This window comes from Acinonyx jubatus, chromosome D4 (assembly GCF_027475565.1).
Source record: "Acinonyx jubatus isolate Ajub_Pintada_27869175 chromosome D4, VMU_Ajub_asm_v1.0, whole genome shotgun sequence".
NCBI classification, from domain to species: Eukaryota; Metazoa; Chordata; class Mammalia; order Carnivora; family Felidae; genus Acinonyx; species Acinonyx jubatus.
In genome coordinates this window covers 62,625,615-62,644,654 of record NC_069391.1, presented here as the reverse complement: position 1 = coordinate 62,644,654, position 19,040 = coordinate 62,625,615, and the positions used below count along the sequence as shown (strand labels likewise).

General features: G+C 39.7%; 1 protein-coding gene across 1 annotated transcript in view; it reads left to right on the top strand.

Annotated features, from left to right (window-relative positions):
• Window positions 1–19,040, top strand: part of LOC106971488 (zinc finger protein 782-like) — a 64,347-nt gene that overhangs the window by 35,045 nt on the left and 10,262 nt on the right. Inside the window, 1 exon segment of the mRNA XM_053205150.1 lies at window positions 8,881–8,976. Within this exon segment, the coding sequence (XP_053061125.1) occupies window positions 8,881–8,976 (96 nt within the window).

Genomic DNA, 19,040 nt, shown 5'->3' with positions numbered 1-19,040 from the left:
TTTTTAATTTTTTTGAATGTTTTTATTTATTTTTGAGACCGAGAGACAGAGCATGAGCAGGAGAAGGGCAGAGAGAGAGGGAGACACAGAATCTGAAGCAGGCTTCAGGCTCTGAGCTGTCAGCACAGAGCCCGACGCGGGGCTCGAACTCACAAACTGTGAGATCATGACCTGAGCCGAAGCCGGACACTCAACCGACTGAGCTATCCAGGCGCCACCCCCCTCCCCCCACCCCGTAGTCTGTTCTGTCAAGTGTATTTTTAATTCCATTTATTGTGTTCTTTATCTCTGGTTCTTTTTTTATCTCTGTGTTAAGGGTTTCACTGATGTCCTCCACTCTTTTCTCAAGTCCGTTGAGTATCTTTTTGATCATTACTTTAAATTCTCTATCTGGCAATTTACTTAATATGTGTTTTTCTTAGGTCTCTTGTTGTGGTTTGGTCCTGTTCTTTTCACTTGGGACATGTTTCTTTGTCTCCTCATTTTGTCTAACTCTTTCTGTCTGTTTCTGTGTGTTAGGAAAGTCATCTAGGTCTGTTGTTCTTGAGGGTAATGGCCTTACGAAGAAGAGGTTTTGTATTCCCTGGCAGTGGAGGGCCCTCTGTTCCCCAGGACCCAGTGTCTCAGGGCATGTCTCCTATGTGTGTTGTATGTACTCAGCTATTGAGTCCTGGCCTTTTTCCTTCAGTTTATTGTTTGTATAGGCTCTCTTTGCCTGTTGTAGGCAGTGTTTAGTCCCCAGCAGAAGGGTGTATTTTAGCTAGCTGTGCTCTGGTCTGCTTGTGAAATGAGACCAGTCCCTGCCCCACTGGGAATGAGGTCCCACAAAATGGCACAGGTTCTGTGCAGGTCTTTTGGAGGATGGGGTCTGGAGCTCCAGCACTGAGGTGAGTGTGACTGGGAATGGAGAAGATACAATATTACATTTGTGACATCTCTGAGGAGATTTATTTTACACGCTTATTCAGGACATACAGATACTCATAAAAGAGCTGACAAAAAGGAATGAGCTACTCTTCCATATTTTTTAAAAGCCCTGCCATCTCTGTTAAATTCTTGGGAATTATTAGCTCTTTGCACTCTCCACACCTCAACATTAAAAAGAGCTGAACATGTTTTGGTTTGTTTTTTTTCTGGTGACAACATCTTCCTCTTAACAATTTTACTGAAGTTTGTTTATAATATTAGTCACAAATTATCCCAATTAGGATGGGGTTCCCTACAACAAAAGGCTCTATAATTTGTCTAAATTGTAATATAATAGGCACTCCTGTTAGTGTCCTTGAGAGACTCTTTGGCAACCTCCTCTCGTACTTCTTGGAATTTCTGACCATCAAGCTTACCATAAAATGCCTATGAGCTTCTGATGTAAAAACCACCGTCCTCTTTGGCCCTGTTACATGCCATTAGAGCAGCATTTGTGGAGCTCTAGACTCTAAGAAGCATGCTTGGTACTCCTGGAAGTAAACGCTCTCACAGGCTCTGTACCCAGCTGCTCATCATACCTTGGATTGTGGACGCAGCATCCCTTTGGATTCGTTGGGCCACTGAGACCATCTTCTTGAAATGCATGTGGTATTTATAGGATAGATAATGAACATGGGCTCTGGTGTATCCCACATGTAAGAGGAGGTGTCCTCAGGTCCTTGCCTACCTAGGGAACCTTTTGGGATCAACTGAGTAAATAGCGAACAGAGTTTGTATGCTGCAGATGGCAGTGCCATTGTGTACATAATGGAATTTGCTGGACAGCTGCTAGTTTTCATCCTTCAACTGGGATATTTGATGATGAAGATGGGACCCAAGAGTCACTACAAGTGGCTAAACTTCAAGCATTCATTTTTTTAAATGTTTATTTGAGAGAGAGAGAGAGCATGCATGTGAGTGGGGGAAGGATAGAGAATGGAGAGACAGAGAATTCCAAGCACACTCTGTGCTGTCAACTGATGTGAGGCTCAAACTCACAAACTGTGAGATAATGACCCGAGCCGAAGTTGCACGCTCAACCGACTGAGCCACTCAGGTGTCCCAAGCATACATCTTGGCCTCAGAGAATGCCCTGGCTGCCCGTTGTTCCCATCTACAGTTTTACAGACACTTTGGCAGTAGCTAGCAACTTGGATGTCTGGTTCAACCAATGACAGTCACAATGCCTTGTCCAGGGTAAACCCCTTTGGGGTAAAAAAGTGGAAATTTCTAGGGGTGCCTGGGTAGCTCAGTTGGTTGAGCATTCGACTTTGGCTCAGGTCATGATCTCTCAGCTTGTGAGTTCAAGCCCTGCGTCAGGCTCTGTGCTGGCAGCTTGGAGCCTGGAGCCTGCTTCGGATTCTGTGTCCCTCTCTCGCTTTGCTCCTCCCCTGCTCATGCTCTGTCTCTCCCTCTCTCTCAAGAATAAAACATGGCACAAAAACAGACACGTAGACCAATGGAATAGAATAGAAACCCCAGAATTGGACCCACAAAAGTATGGCCAACTAATCTTTGACAAAGCAGGAAAGAATATCCAGTGGAAAAAAGACAGTCTCTTTAACAAATGGTGCTGAGAGAACTGGACAGTAACATGCAGAAGGATGAAACTAGACCACTTTCTTACACCATTCACAAAAATAAACTCAAAATGGATAAAGGACCTAAATGTGAGACAGGAAACCATCAAAACCCTAGAGGAGACAGCAGGGAAAAACCTCTCTGACCTCAGCCGCAGCAATTTCTTACTTGACACATCCCCAAAGGCAAGGGAATTAAAAGCAAAAATGAACTATTGGGACCTCATGCAGATAAAAAGCTTCTGCACAGCAAAGGAAACAATCAACAAAACTAACAGGCAACCAATGGAGTGGGAAAAGATATTTGCAAACGACATATCAGACAAAGGGCTAGTATCCAAAATCTATAAAGAGCTCACCAAACTCCACACCCGAAAAACAAATAATCCAATGAAGAAATGGGCAGAAAACATGACTATTCTAAAGAAGACATCCAGATGGCCAACAGGCACATGAAAAGATGTTCAACATCGCTCCTCACCAGGGAAATACAAATCAAAATCACACTCAGATACCACCTCACGCCAGTTAGAGTGGCTAAAATGATGCATCAGCACTCCTGTATCCCTTGGATAAATTCCTAGCAGTGCTATTGCTGGGTCATAAGGTAGATCTATTTCTAATTTTCTGAGGAAACTCCACACTGTTTTCCAGAGCGGCTACAGCTGGCGAAGATGTGGAGAAACGGGAACCCTCTTGTAGTGTTGGTGGGAATGCAAACTGGTGTAGCCGCTCTGGAAAACAGTGTGGAGTTTCCTCAGAAAATTAGAAATAGATCTACCTTATGACCCAGCAATAGCACTGCTAGGAATTTATCCAAGGGATACAGGAGTGCTGATGCATAGGGGCACTTGTCCCCCAATGTTTATAGCAGCACTCTCAACAATAGCTAAATTATGGAAAGAGCCTAAATGTCCATCAACTGATGAATGGATAAAGAAATTGTGGTTTATATACACAATGGAATACTTTGTGGCAATGAGAAAGAATGAAATATGGCCTTTTGTAGCAATGTGGATAGAACTGGAGCGTATTATGCTAAGTGAAATAAGTCATACAGAGAAAGACAGGTACCATATGTTTTCACTCTATGTGGAGCCTGAGAAACTTAACAGAAGACCATGGGGGAGGGGAAAGAAAAAAAAAAAGAGGTTAGAGAGGGAGGGAGCCCAAACATAAGAGACTCTTAAAAACTGAGAACAAACTGAGGGTTGATGGGAGGTGGGGGGGGAGGGTGGGTGATGGATATTGAGGCGGGCACCTGTTGGGATGAGCACTGGGTGTTGTATGGAAACCAATTTGATGATAAATTTCATATTAAAAAAAAATGTAAATTTAAAAAATTTAAGATATCAAAAAAAAGAATAAATGAAACATTAAAAAATATATGAAAAAAGGTGGAAGTTTCTTGCCTCAAAGATACCCAAAAATGCAAATCAAGATTACACGTCAGTGTGGCCATACTAAAACCATAATACTAATACAGAATCACCAAGACACTCCTCACTTTTTTTGAAGCTTCAGACATCATTTATGTTAACCAAAACACTTAATTCACTTCTCAAAATACTTGATGCCAGCCTCCTGAAAAACTTTCACATTCTTTATAGCCTTAGCCTCAGTGCAGCATTAGCTTATGAGTAATCCAATTAAGGAAAACATGACACATTTCAATTACCAAACATCAGAGGTACTTTGTAATAGAATCTCTTCTTGATGTTCAATTTCTCACAGCTCTCAAGCCCTGCCGCCTCTTCTGCTTCTGCCCCATGTATGGGCAAGTTAATAAGAAAGCTCATGTGTATTCTCCCTTGGCACCAATTGAGAAGTTCAGGCCCTGCAACTACAGCTCACATGCAGAAGCTTTCATCTTTGCCTCACCTCATCCATGAGATCTTGACCTGAGCTGAAGTCGGATGTTTAACTGACTGCCACCCAGGCGCCCCGAGAAGTTCCATTCTACTCCTAGTTTGTTGAATGTTTTTGGCATGAAGGAGTGTTGATTTGTGTCATAATGCTTTTTTCTGTGTCTTTTAAGATGATCACATGGTTTTTATGTTTTATTCTATTGATATCGTGAATTACATTGATGCAGTTTTGTGTATCACAGCAACTGCATTCTTGCATTCCTTGGTCATTCCCATGACCAATTCCACTTGGTCATGGTGTGTAATAAATTTAATATGTTGCCATATATCAGTTTGCTGGTATTTTGATGGAAATTTATGCATCTGTATTCATAAGAGACAGTTGTAGTTTTCTTGTGACGTCTGGGAGTATCAGGGTAATGCTGGCCTTATTGAATGAGAGAAGTGTCCTCTTTTCTGTTTTTTGTGAGGGAGAGATGATAAAGAATTGTTATTAGTTCTTTATTTGTTTTTAAAAAAATTTTTTTAACGTTTTATTTATTTTTGAGACAGGGAGAGACAGAGCATGAACAGAGGAGGGTCAGAGAGAGGGAGACACAGAATCCGAAACAGGCTCCAGGCTCTGAGCTGTCAGCACAGAGCCCGACGCGGGGCTTGAGCTCACGGACCGCGAGATCATGACCTGAGCCGAAGTCGGCCGCTTAACCGACTGAGCCACCCAGGCGGCCCTGTTATTAGTTCTTTAAATGTTTGGTAGAATTCAGTAGTAAAGCCATCTGGGCATGGGCTTTAATTTGTAGGTAGTGTTTGTTCAATTTCCACATATTTGTGAATTTCCCAAATTTCTGTTACTGAATTTTTAAAAAAGTAGTCTTCATACCCAGCGTGGAGCCCAATGCAGGGTTTGAACTCATGACCCTGAGATCAAGACCTGAGATGAGATCAAGAGTCAGAAGCTCGGGGTGCCTGGGTGGTTCAGTTGGTTAAGTGTCTGCAGGTCATGATCTCATTCATGGCTCATGTGTGTGAGCCCTGCATCGGGCTCTGTGCTGACAGCTCAGAGCCTGACAAATGCTTTGGATTCTCTCTCTCTCTGTCTCTCTCTGTCTCTCTCTTTCTCTCTCTCTCTCTCTCTCGCTGCCACTCCCCTGCTTGTGCTCTCTCTCTGTCTTTCAAAACAAACAAACAAAAGTCGGGTGCTCAACCAACTGAGCCACCCAGGTGATTTCTAATTTCATTCCATTGGGATCAGATACTCTGTTATTTCTGTATTTTTAAATTTATTAAAGTTTGTCTTGTAGCCTAATAAATGACCTGTCTTAGGGAGTGTTCCATGTGCATTTTAGAAGAATTTGGATTCTGTTGCTGTTGGGTGAGTGTGGTATGTATGTCCATTAAGTCTAGTTGGTTTATAGTGTCATTTATTTCCTTACTGATTTCCTATCTGGTTACGCTATATATTATTGAAAGTATGATAATTAAGTCTCCAACTATTATTTTTTAATTGTCTTATTTCTCCATTCACTTGTCAGTTTTAGCTTCATATATTTTGGGCTCAGTTGTGAGGTGTGTATATGTTTATAATTCCTATACCATCTTCCTAATGGATATACTCTTTTGTCATTGTAAAATGTCTCTCATTATCTCTAGTAACATTTTTCAACTTAAAGTCTATTTTTTGGGAGGTCATCTGGCTGGCACAGTCAGTAGAAGGGGTAACTGTTGATCTCAGGGTTGTAAGTTTGAGCCCACATTGGGTGTAGAGATTACTTAAAATCTTTTAAAAGAAATGTATTTTTTAAAAATATAATCGCTTTCTTATAACCATTCATGCTTGAATGAAATATGAAGTATCTTTTCCATCTTCTCCCTTTGAACATCTTTGTATCTTTAATATGTATCTCCTTAGCATATAGTTAAATATAGTTTTTTTTTTTTTTAAATGTAGTCTGACATTCTCTGTCTTTTGTCTGGATTGTTAAATTCATTCACACTTAATTGTTCTTATTTGATATAGTTGGATTTTTGTTTGCCATTTTATATTTTGTTTTCTGTATGTCTCCTGTCTTTTTTGTTATTTTCTATTCCATTTTCTACTGTTTTGCAGTATGTGAATATTTTTTAATGTAACATTTTTAATTCCTTTTATAATTTTTTTTCATTGTATATTTTAGAATTTACTTCCTTAGTAGTTGCTCTAGGGCTTACCAAATACACTTGAATTTACCATTCAGTGCCATATAGAAAAGTTACTCCTATGTAGCTTTATTCCTCCCCCATTTTGTGGTATCATTGTCCATATTACATCTGTCTATGTTAGAAACCCAACAATACTTATATATAGGCATTGTTTTTATCCAATTATCTTTGAAATCAGTGAAGAGAACTTTAGTGTATCTTGTAAGGTGGGTCTGCAGGCAACAAAATCTCAATTTTTCTTATCTGGGAATACTTTTATTTGGCCTTTATCTTATTGAGTTTTCCTGGATATGGGATTCTTAGTTGATAACCCTTTCTTTGAGTAGTTCACTGCCTTCTGACCTGTTCAATTTCTGATGAGAAGTCTTATTGAGGATCCCTTGCCTTTCCAGTCTGGAAACACAGATTTCCCACTTCTGTGTGTGGTGATTTTTTTTTTCATTCTTTTTTTTTTTTTTACAGTGTATATTTTTATTTATTTTTAATTTACCACCAAGTTTGTTAGCATATAGTGCAACAATAATTTCAAGAGTAGATTCCTTAATGCCTGCCCCTTACCCATTTAGCCCATCCCCCTTCCCACAACCCCTCCAGTAACCCTCTGTTTGTTCTCCATATTTAAGAGTCTCTTATGTTTTGTTCCCCTCCCTGTTTTTAATATTATTTTTGTTTCCCTTACCTTATGGTCATCTGTTTTGTATCTTAAAGTCCTCATATGAGTGAAGTCATATGATATTTGTCTTTCTCTGACTAATTTAGCTTGGCATAATACCCTCTAGGTCCAGCCACATAGTTGCAAATGGCAAGATTTCATTCTTTTTGATTGCCGAGTAGTACTCCATTGTGTGTATATATATATTACCACATCTTCTGTATCCATTCATCCATTGATGGACGTTTGGGCTCTTTCCATACTTTAGCTATTGTCGATGGGGCTGCTATAAACATAGGGGTGCATGTGCCCCTTTGAAACAGCATCCCTGTATCCCTTGAATAAATACCTAGGAGTGCAATTGCTGGGTCTTAGGGTAGTTCTATTTTTAATTTTTTGAGGAACCTCCATACTGTTTTCCAGAGTGGCTGCATCAGTTTGCAGTCCCACCAGCAGTGCAAAAGATCCTCTTTATCCACATCCTCTCCAACATCTGTTGTTGCCGGAATTGTTAATGATAGCCATTCTGACAGGTGTGAAGTGGTATCTCATTGTGGTTTTGATTTGTATTTCCCTGATGATGAGTGATGTTGAGCTTTTTTTCATTTGTCGGTTGGCCATCTGGATGTCTTCTTTGGAGAAGTGTCTATTTATGTCTTTTGCCCATTTCTTCACTGGGTTATTTGTTTTTTGGGTGTTGAGTTTCCTAAGTTCTTTATGGATTTTGGATACTAACGCTTTATCTGGTATGTCATTTGCAAATATCTTCTCCCATTCCATTGGTTGCCTTTAGTTTTGCTGATTGTTTCCTTCACTGTGCAGAAACCTTTTATTTGGATGACGTCCCAATAGTTCACTTTTGCCTTTGTTTCCCTTGCCTCTGGAGACGTGTTAAGAAGTTGCTGCAGCCAGGATCAAAGAGGTTTTTGCCTGCTTTCTCCTCGAGGATTTTGATGGCTTCCTTTCTTACATTTAGGTCTTTCATCCATTTTGAATTTATTTTTGTGTATGATGTAAGAAAGTGGTCCTATTCTACTTCTTTCTAATAATTATTTTCCAACCTCAGTTAGTTTCCACATGCATCTTCAAATTAGTACTCATTCAAAGATGGAAGGAGGGATCCTTTTGTAGATGTCCATAGCTCTTTCTCATTGCGGCTGATTTTCATTCTGTGTTCAAACTTACTGGGCTGTGATATGTGGTAGTCATTGCATTCATGTCATTCTTCCCCTTTTCTCATGAATTACTAATCTGTACTGCCTATTGTCCTGTGTCTAAAAGTTTCATATATTTTTTATTGCTTTTGAATTGTTTCATGTGGGGGAGGGTAAGTTGGTTTCTTTTATTCTATCATGCCCATAATTAGAAATCTCCATTTGATTTTCTGAAGCCTATAAATGTGGGTTATTATTAGAATTTAATGTTATTTAGGCTTGTGATTTAGGAATTTAAGGAGGTCTTTTTCAAGCATCTGAAAATATTTTTTTACTTCCCTAAAGAAAGGGTCAGGTGGGTAGCATTACTGTGCCACTTGTAAAGCTGCACCTTCCTTCACATTCAAAATCATCAAAGCCCTTACAGTGAATCCATGTCCTAAAATATTTCCCATTTACAGGATATTGCTTTATAAAACCAGAAGTAATCTTCAAGTTGGAACAAGGAGAAGACCCATGGTTATTAGAGGATGAATTTGTAAACAGAAGTTACCTAGGTGAGTTTTGGAGTACTGGCAAAAGGTATTCCTGGAAAACTAAATCCAGAATGAGAATAGTTAACAGTGAGCACCTTTGGAATTTCAGAAATGAGTAGATCCAGTAAAATGTGGGTGCAGAGGGTGTAACATAAGGGATACATGTGATTATTTTCATTTGTTCATATTTTATACTAGGCAACAGGGTATATTCATTTATACATGACAAGTCAAGTGATTTATATTTAACCAGTGCAAAGTTAAATACTAAGTAAGATTATAGAAGTAACTAAAGTGGAAGATTTAAAGGATGGGAAGAGAGGGGATATACTGATTTGATCAGTGGTTGTGTAGTAGGAAATCACTAGGTATTGCCTAATTAATAAATAAGAATTGTATGAGATTTATAATTATAATTTAAGTTCTATAAATGAACTGTAAATGCAAAAATAGGACCTTTCTTATTAGATGGAAAACAGTTAATTGTACACAGAAGAGACTTATCACTGAAAATATTTTTTATAAAATAAATATGTATACATTAACATGTAAACAGCACAACATAAAGTTAGATGAATGTGTTTGTCATATCACTGTAGATAGGCTAAAGTTAATCTGTTAGGAAAAAATGGTATGGGGATGCCTGAGTGGTTCAGTCGGTTAAGTGTCCAACTCTTGATTTTGGCTCAGGTCATGATCTCCTGGTTCATGGGATCAAGCCCACGTTGGGCTCTGTGTTGAAGGTATGGAGCCTGCTTGGGATTCTCTCTTTCCCTTTCTGCCCCTCCCCATGCGCATGCATGCATGTGCACCCTCTCTCTCAAATAAATAAACATTAAAAACAAAAAGAAAAATGGTATGAGATTGTATCAAAGAGAAATACCTAAAAATAATTTAGAATGTTTATAACATGAAACAATATCAAGGCAATATACATAAAATATAATACAGGCTTAAGTTATAGGACTACTGGAAAGGTTTTGATTCACTTAAAATTTCATACAGTAATAAAAGAAACACTTTAATAAAGCTAAGTAAGTTAATGTAGAGAGGAGATGCCAAGGCTGCAAATACCTGTGTGCCAATTAAATTATAAAGATTCATAAAACAAAACTGAAAGAGATATGAGGAGAAATAGGAACACATTAGATGTAATAGGCCTATATGTACTGTTCTGATTTCATAACATAAAATTGACAGCAACTGAGATTCTAGAACATGAGTTAGTAAATCATGTTCCTTATGCTAAATCCACCTATTTGCCTGCAATTTTTGCAAATAAGCTATTTGTTGTGTATTGTTTTGTCTGCTGTTGTGGTACAACAAAATGATTGAGAAGTTGTGACTGAGATCATGTGGCCCACAATGACTAAAATATTTACCATCCAACCCTTTATAGAGAAAGTTTGTTGACCCTACTCCAGAAGATATAAATAGCATGTTTTATGACATGAGTCTAATACATATTTATATATATCTTTCAAACTCTGTACTCTGAAAGCATAGACCTTCTTTGAAGTGTCAGTGGAATAACTAAACATTTTGTGTCAAAAGGAAACAGTAAATTCTGCAAAGTGAAAGCAGTTTATTTAATTTTTTTTTTTTTAATTTTAGAGACTGAGTAGGGGAGAGGGGCAGAGGAAGAGAGAGAGAGAATCTTAAGCAGGCTGCACACTCAGCATGGAGCCTGACACGAGGCTCGATCCCATGACACTGGGATCGTGACCTGAGCCAAAATCAAGAGTTGGACACTCAACTGACTGAGCCACCTTAGCACCACAAAGTAACAGTTTAACTGCACTAGAAATTGTAGACAATATAAGACAAATTAAAATCCATTTGTAAACAACAACAAAAAAATACATATATAGTTTTAAAAAAATCCATTTGATCAAGTGATTTTTAAAATCAAAATTATAAAAGTATAAAATTCAGTGTATTTGTGAACCCATGTCCACAGGTCTCCAAGAACTCAGAAAAGTTGCTATATTCAAGCTTATAGTTTATACTTGTTCTGAATAATAGTAATTCATGATAGCTGCACTTTCAATTTCGTGGAGGAAAACTATTAATTATAAGGGAAGGTGAATATAAAGAATTAAACAATTATAGTAAACATAAAGAGGGAGAGAAGTATAGAGAAGAACAAAGGGCTGCTACATGAAATCAGGTACTCACAACATCCAACCTTCTGGCTGGGGAAGCCCTGTGGTGGACAGCCTGGTTGGAGTCCGGATTGAGGGTACTGGGTGGAGCATCCTCCCCTCAGATGAGACTTCACCTCACTATTCCCCCCAGGGCAGTATATATACTACCTGTGATTTATAGTTAGTCATTAAGTTTGCCTAAGTGCACACCTGAGTAGGCTGTTACTTTGTTTCTCTTATCTTTTCTCACAATCTTAGGAGCCTGGTGGCAGCATATTTCTCTTCCCTCCCTGATCCATTCTAGTGGGTCAGCCTGGTCTGGCTCAGGGAGGTGAAGCAAGTTAATCCCTCTTGGCATCAGGAACAGAAGGGCCAGTTCTGATCCTGAGGCCAGATACAGAGAACAAGCCAACTAAGCCTCCCATGATTGTGTGTGTGTGTGGCTCTGGGCACAAATGCATGACAAGTCCCACAAACAATTTGTATACAGAACAATACTACAGCAAAAAGTTACAGATAAAATCAGCAAAGGTGAAAGGCACATAGGGCAGAATCAGAGAGAGAATAGATGCAAACCTCATTTTCTTCTCCCTGTGAAGTTGTGTGAACAGTAGTTAATTCTGCCAACAGTGACATGTGACAGCATACTGAGGTATTGTTAACCAGGGAAGTTTACCCGACCTTTAGTATCCAAGGGTTTTATTGGGGGTCAGGCATGTAGGCTTGGAGTGACCTTGGTTACTCAGGCTCCAGCCCTTCCAGAGGTATACTGATACAGCTAGCTTAGGTCCCAACCATAAATCATATTGTGAGCCTGAACTTTTTGATGTGGTCCAAGCCCCCAAGGTATATGAAGATACTCTTATCAGGCAGGATATTCCAAGGGCTTGTAGGTTATCTCCCAGGAGTTGGTCAAAGGCCAGTCATTTCTTTGAAATGTGCAGGGTTTGAACACCCCAAACCTGCTGAGTTAACCCTTTATTGCACAGAACTTTTAGGCTATGGGTATAGCATTGCTTAATAGAAAATTCAAAGAATAAGAATTTTGAGAAGACTAAGCAAAGCAGAAGTAATGTATTTAAAAATAACAATTGGAAAAGTATAATGGCATAAATGAAATAGGCTAAAACATGATTCTTAGTATAAAAAGAATTAAATAAAATCCGAACAGTAGTTAGCTTATGCTGGGAAAAGGAGAGAAAGCATAATTTGGCAAGTTGCGGTGCAAACATATTTAGAAATTAGGCTGTGCAAATATTGAAATTTTTAAAACTTAGAGCAACATGAAATAAAACTGAGATAAAATAGGTATATCATGTTCATAGATTGGAAGACCTTTAAACTGTTTTATTCTAACCAATTTGTTTAAACACATTTGAAGAACAGGATGGTGTAAGATCTTTTCTTTTTTTAAGTTTTTCTTTTTTTTTTTTATTTAAAAAATTTTTTTAATTAATTAATTTTTTTAATATATGAAATTTATTGTCAAATTGGTTTCCATACAACACCCAGTGCTCATCCCAAAAGGTGCCCTCCTCAATACCCATCACCCACCCTCCCCTCCCTCCCACCCCCCATCAACCCTCATTTTGTTCTCAGTTTTTAACAGTCTCTTATGTTTTGGCTCTCTCCCACTCTAACCTTTTTTTTTTTTTTTTTTTTTCCCTTCTCTTTCCCCATGGGTTTCTGTTAAGTTTCTTAGGATCCACATAAGAGTGAAACCATATGGTATGTGTCTTTCTCTGTATGGCTTATTTCACTTAGCATCACACTCTCCAGTTCCATCCACGTTGCTACAAAAGGCCATATTTCATTCTTTCTCATTGCCACAGGTATTCCATTGTGTATATAAACCACAATTTCTTTATCCATTCATCAGTTGATGGACATTTAGGCTCTTTCCATAATTTAGCTATTGTTGAGAGTGCTGCTATAAACATTGGGGGACAAGTGCCCCTATGCCTCAGTACTCCTGTATCCCTTGGATAAATTCCTGGCAGTGCTATTGCTGGGTCATAGGGTAGGTCTATTTTTAATTTTCTGAGGAACCTCCACACTGCTTTCCAGAGCGGCTGCACCAATTTGCATTCCCACCAACAGTGCAAGAGGGTTCCCATTTCTCCACATCCTCTCTAGCATCTGTAGTCTCCTGATTTGTTCATTTTGGCCACTCTGACTGGTGTGAGGTGATATCTGAGTGTGGTTTTGATTTGTATTTCCCTGATAAGGAGCGACGTTGAACATCTTTTCATGTGCCTGTTGGCCATCTGGATGTCTTCTTTAGAGAAGTGTCTATTCATGTTTTCTGCCCATTTCTTCACTGGGTTATTTGTTTTTTGGGTGTGGAGTTTGGTGAGCTCTTTATAGATTTTGGATACTAGCCCTTTGTCCGATATGTCATTTGCAAATATCTTTTCCCATTCCGTTGGTTGCCTGTTAGTTTTGTTGGTTGTTTCCTTTGCTGTGCAGAAGCTTTTTATCTTCATAAGGTCCCAGTAATTCATTTTTGCTTTTAATTCCCTTGCCTTTGGGGATGTGTCGAGTAAGAGATTGCTACGGCTGAGGTCAGAGAGGTCTTTTCCTGCTTTCTCCTCTAAGGTTTTGATGGTTTCCTGTCTCACATTCAGGTCCTTTATCCATTTTGAGTTTATTTTTGTGAATGGTGTGAGAAAGTGGTCTAGTTTCCACCTTCTGCATGTTGCTGTCCAGTTCTCCCAGCACCATTTGTTAAAGAGACTGTCTTTTTTCCATTGGATATTCTTTCCTGCTTTGTCAAAGATGAGTTGACCATACGTTTGTGGGTCCAGTTCTGGGGTTTCTATTCTATTCCATTGGTCTATGTGTCTGTTTTTGTGCCAATACCATGCTGTCTTGATGATGACAGCTTTGTAGTAGAGGCTAAAGTCTGGGATTGTGATGCCTCCTGCTTTGGTCTTCTTCTTCAAAATTACTTTGTCTATTCGGGGCCTTTTGTGGTTCCATACAAATTTTATGATTGCTTGTTCTAGTTTCGAGAAGAATGCTGGTGCAATTTTGATTGGGATTGCATTGAATGTGTAGATAGCTTTGGGTAGTATTGACATTTTGACAATATTTATTCTTCCAATCCATGAGCAGGGAATGGCTTTCCATTTCTTTATATCTTCTTCAGTTTCCTTCATAAGCTTTCTATAGTTTTCAGCATACAGATCTTTTACATCTTTGTTCAGGTTTATTCCTAAGTATTTTATGCTCCTTGGTGCAATTGTGAATGGGATCAGTTTCTTTATTTGTCTTTCTGTTGCTTCATTGTTAGTGTATAAGAATGCAACTGATTTCTGTACATTGATTTTGTATCCTGCAACTTTGCTGAATTCATGTAGCAGTTCTAGCAGACTTTTGGTGGAGTCTATCAGATTCCATGTATAATATCATGTCATCTGCAAAAAGCGAAAGCTTGACTTCATCTTTGCCAATTTTGATGCCTTTGATTTCCTTTTGTTGTCTGATTGCTGATGCTAGAACTTCCAGCACTATGTTAAACAACAGCGGTGAGAGTGGGCATCCCTGTCGTGTTCCTGATCTCAGGGAAAAAGCTCTCAGTTTTTCCCCGTTGAGGATGATGTTAGCTGTGGGCTTTTCATAAATGGCTTTTATGATCTTTAGGTATGTTCCTTCTATCCCGACTTTCTCAAGGGTTTTTATTAAGAAATGGTGCTGGATTTTGTCAAAGGCCTTTTCTGCATCGATTGACAGGATCATATGGTTCTTCTCTTTTTTTTTGTTAATGTGATGTATCATGTTGATTGATTTGCGAATGTTGAACCAGCCCTGCATCCCAGGAATGAATCCCACTTGATCATGGTGAATAATTCTTTTTATATGCCGTTGAATTCGATTTGCTAGTATCTTATTGAGAATTTTTGCATCCATATTCTTCAGGGATATTGGCCTGTAGTTCTCTTTTTTTTTTTTACTGGGTCTCTGTCTGGTTTAGGAATCAAAGTAATACTGGCTTCATAGAATGAGTCTGGAAGTTTTCCTTCCCTTTCTATTTCTTGGAATAGCTTGAGAAGGATAGGTATTATCTCTGCTTTAAACGTCTGGTAGAACTCCCCTGGGAAGCCATCTGGTCCTGGACTCTTATTTGTTGGGAGATTTTTGATAACCGATTCAATTTCTTTGCTGGTTATGGGTCTGTTGAAGCTTTCTATTTCCTCCTGATTGAGTTTTGGAAGTGTGTGGGTGTTTAGGAATTTGTCCATTTCTTCCAGGTTGTCCAGTTTGTTGGACAGGGAATTTTTCATACTATTCCCTCATAATTGTTTGTATCTCTGAGGGATTGGTTATAATAATTCCATTTTCATTCATGATTTTATCTATTTGGGTCATCCCCCTTTTCTTTTTGAGAAGCCTGGCTAGAGGTTTGTCAATTTTGTTTATTTTTTCAAAAAACCAACTCTTGGTTTCGTTGATCTGCTCTACAGTTTTTTTAGATTCTATATTGTTTATTTCTGCTCTGATCTTTATTATTTCTCTTCTTCTGCTGGGTTTAGGCTGCTTTTGCTGTTCTGCTTCTATTTCCTTTAGGTGTGCTGTTAGATTTTGTATTTGGGATTTTTCTTGTTTCTTGAGATAGGCCTGGATTGCAATGTATTTTCCTCTCAGGACTGCCTTCGCTGCATCCCAAAGCGTTTGGATTGTTGTATTTTCATTTTTGTTTGTTTCCATATATTTTTTAATTTCTTCTCTAATTGCCTGGTTGACCCACTCATTTGTTAGGAGGGTGTTCTTTAACCTCCATGCTTTTGGAGGTTTTCCAGACTTTTTCCTGTGGTTGATTTCAAGCTTCATAGCACTGTGGTCTGAAAGTATGCATGGTATAATTTCAATTCTTGTAAACTTATGAAGGGCTGTTTTGTGACCCAGTATATGATCTATCTTGGAGAATGTTCCATGTGCACTCGAGAAGAAAGTATATTCTGTTGCTTTGGGATGCAGAGTTGTAAATATATCTGTCAAGTCCATCTGATCCAATGTCTCATTCAGGGCCCTTGTTTCTTTATTGACCGTGTGTCTAGATGATGTATCTATTTCTGTAAGTGGGGTGTTAAAGTCCCCTGCAATTACCACATTCTTATCAATAAGGTTGCTTATGTTTGTGAGTAATTGTTTTATATATTTGGGGGCTCCGGTATTCGGCGCATAGACATTTATAATTGTTAGCTCTTCCTGATGGATAGACCCTGTAATTATTATATAATGCCCTTCTTCATCTCTTGTTACAGCCTTTAATTTAAAGTCTAGTTTGTCTGATATAAGTATGGCTACTCCAGCTTTCTTTTGGCTACCAGTAGCATGATAAATAGTTCTCCATCCCCTCATTCTCAATCTAAAGGTGTCCTCAGGTCTAAAATGAGTCTCTTGTAGACAGCAAATAGATGGGTCTTGTTTTTTATCCATTCTGATACCCTATGTCTTTTGGTTGGTCATTTAGTCCATTTACATTCAGTGTTATTATTGAAAGATATGGGTTTAGAGTCATTGTGATGTCTGTAGGTTTCATGCTCGTAGCAATGTCTCTGGTACTTTGTCTCACAGGATCCCCCTTAGGATCTCTTGTAGGGCTGGTTTAGTGGTGACAAATTCTTTCAGTTTTTGTTTGTTTGGGAAGACCTTTATCTCTCCTTCTATTCTAAATGACAGACTTGCTGGATAAAGGATTCTCGGCTGCATATTTTTCCTGTTTAGCACACTGAAAATATCGTGCCAATTCTTTCTGGCCTGCCAAGTTTCAAAAGAGAGATCAGTCACGAGTCTTATAGGTCTCCCTTTATATGTGAGGGCACGTTTATCCCTTGCTGCTTTCAGAATTTTCTCTTTATCCTTGTATTTACCAGTTTCACTATGATATGTCGTGCAGAAGATCGATTCAAGTTACGTCTGAAGGGAGTTCTCTGTGCCTCTTGGATTTCAATGCCTTTTTCCTTCCCCAGTTCAGGGAAGTTCTCAGCTATAATTTCTTCAAGTACCCCTTCAGCACCTTTCCCTCTCTCTTCCTCCTCTGGGATACCAATTATGCGTATATTATTTCTTTTTAGTGTATCACTTAGTTCTCTAATTTTCCCCTCATACTCCTGGATTTTTTTTTATCTCTCTTTCTCTCAGCTTCCTCTTTTTCCATAACTTTATCTTCTAGTTCACCTATTCTCTCCTCTGCCTCTTCAATCCGAGCTGTCGTCGTTTCCATTTTGCTTTGCATTTCATTTAAAGCGCTTTTCAGCTCCTCGTGACTGTTCCTTAGTCCCTTGATCTCTGTAGCGAGAGATTCTCTGCTGTTCTCCATACTGTTTTCAAGCCCAGCGATTAATTTTATGACTATTATTCTAAATTCACTTTCTGTTATATTATTTGAATCCTTTTTGATCAGTTCATTAGCTGTTGTTATTTCCTGGAGATTCTTCTGAGGGGAATTCTTCCGTTTAGTCATTTTGGATAGTCCCTGGAGTGGTGCGGACCTGCAGGGCACTTCCCCTGCGCTGTGGTGTATAACTGGAGTTGATGGGCGGGGCTGCAGTCAGACCTGATGTCTGCCTTCAGCCCACCGCTGGGGCCACAGTCAGACTGGTGTGTGCCTTCTCTTCCCCTCTCCTAGGGGCGGGATTCACTGTGGGGTGGCGTGGCCCGTCTGGGCTGCTTGCACACTGCCAGGCTTGTGGTGCTGGGGATCTGGCGTATTAGCTGGGGTGGGTAGGCAAGGTGCACAGGGGCAGGAGGGGCAGGCTTAGCTCGCTTTTCCTTAGGTGATCCACTTCAGGAGGGGCCCTGTGGCAGTGGGAGGGAGTCAGATCTGCTGCCGGAGGTTTGGCTCCGCAGAAGCACAGAGTTGGGTGTTTGCGCGGAGCGAGTAAGTTCCCTGGCAGGAACTGGTTCCCTTTGGGATTTTGACTGGGGGATGGGCGGGGGAGATGGCGCTGGCGAGCGCCTTTGTTCCCCCACCAAACTGAGCTCTGTCGTCCGGGGGCTCAGCAGCTCTCCCTCCCTTTGTCTTCCAGCCTTCCCGGTTTCTGAGCAGAGCTGTTAACTTATGACCTCCCAGACGCTAAGTCGCGCTTGCTGTCGGAACACACTCCGTCCGTCTGGCCCCTCCGCTTTTGCCAGCCAGACTCGGGGGCTCTGCTTGGCCGGCGAGCCGCCCCTCCGCCCCGGCTCCCTCCCGCCAGTCCGTGGAGCGCGCACCGCCTCGCCGCCCTTCCTACCCTCTTCCGTGGGCCTCTCGTCTGCGCTTGGCTCCAGCGACTCCGTTCTGCTAATCCTCTGGCGGTTTTCTGGGTTAGTTAGGCAGGTGTAGGTGGAATCTAAGTGATCAGCAGGACGCGCGGTGAGCCCAGCGTCCTCCTAAGCCTCCATCTTCTTCCCTGGTCCTGTAAGATCTTTTCTAATAGGTATTAAAGAATTGTAAATCTGTTGTAACTGGTATAGAATGACACTGGTGTGTAGATAATTATGGACCTTTGAAAGAGAATAGACAACACAGAAGCAATTGCATATTTTAAGGACAACTATTTATGAAAAGTGTGACAGTGGCATTTTGTCCTAGCTTTATATCCTTCCACAAAAGTCACTTTTGAGTGGACTGAATCTGAATTGTATGAGGCAAAACTAAATAATGTAGAAATACAGGAGAAAATTTTTATTATTCTGTGTAGGGAAAATTTAAAACCAAAAAAACATTGAATATATGGGAAAAGACATAAACTGTATTAAAATTCAGAATTTCTTGACATCATAAAAAGCATTAAAAGAGAAACCACACTGTAGCAGAATCTGTACGTGGAACCAAGGCAGGGCTAATATTCAGATAAGAAGATATTCTGCAAACCTTTGAGGAAAAAGGCAGGCAACCCAACAGAAAAATGGGTATAAGACTTAATAAGGAACTTCCCAGGTGGAAATCCA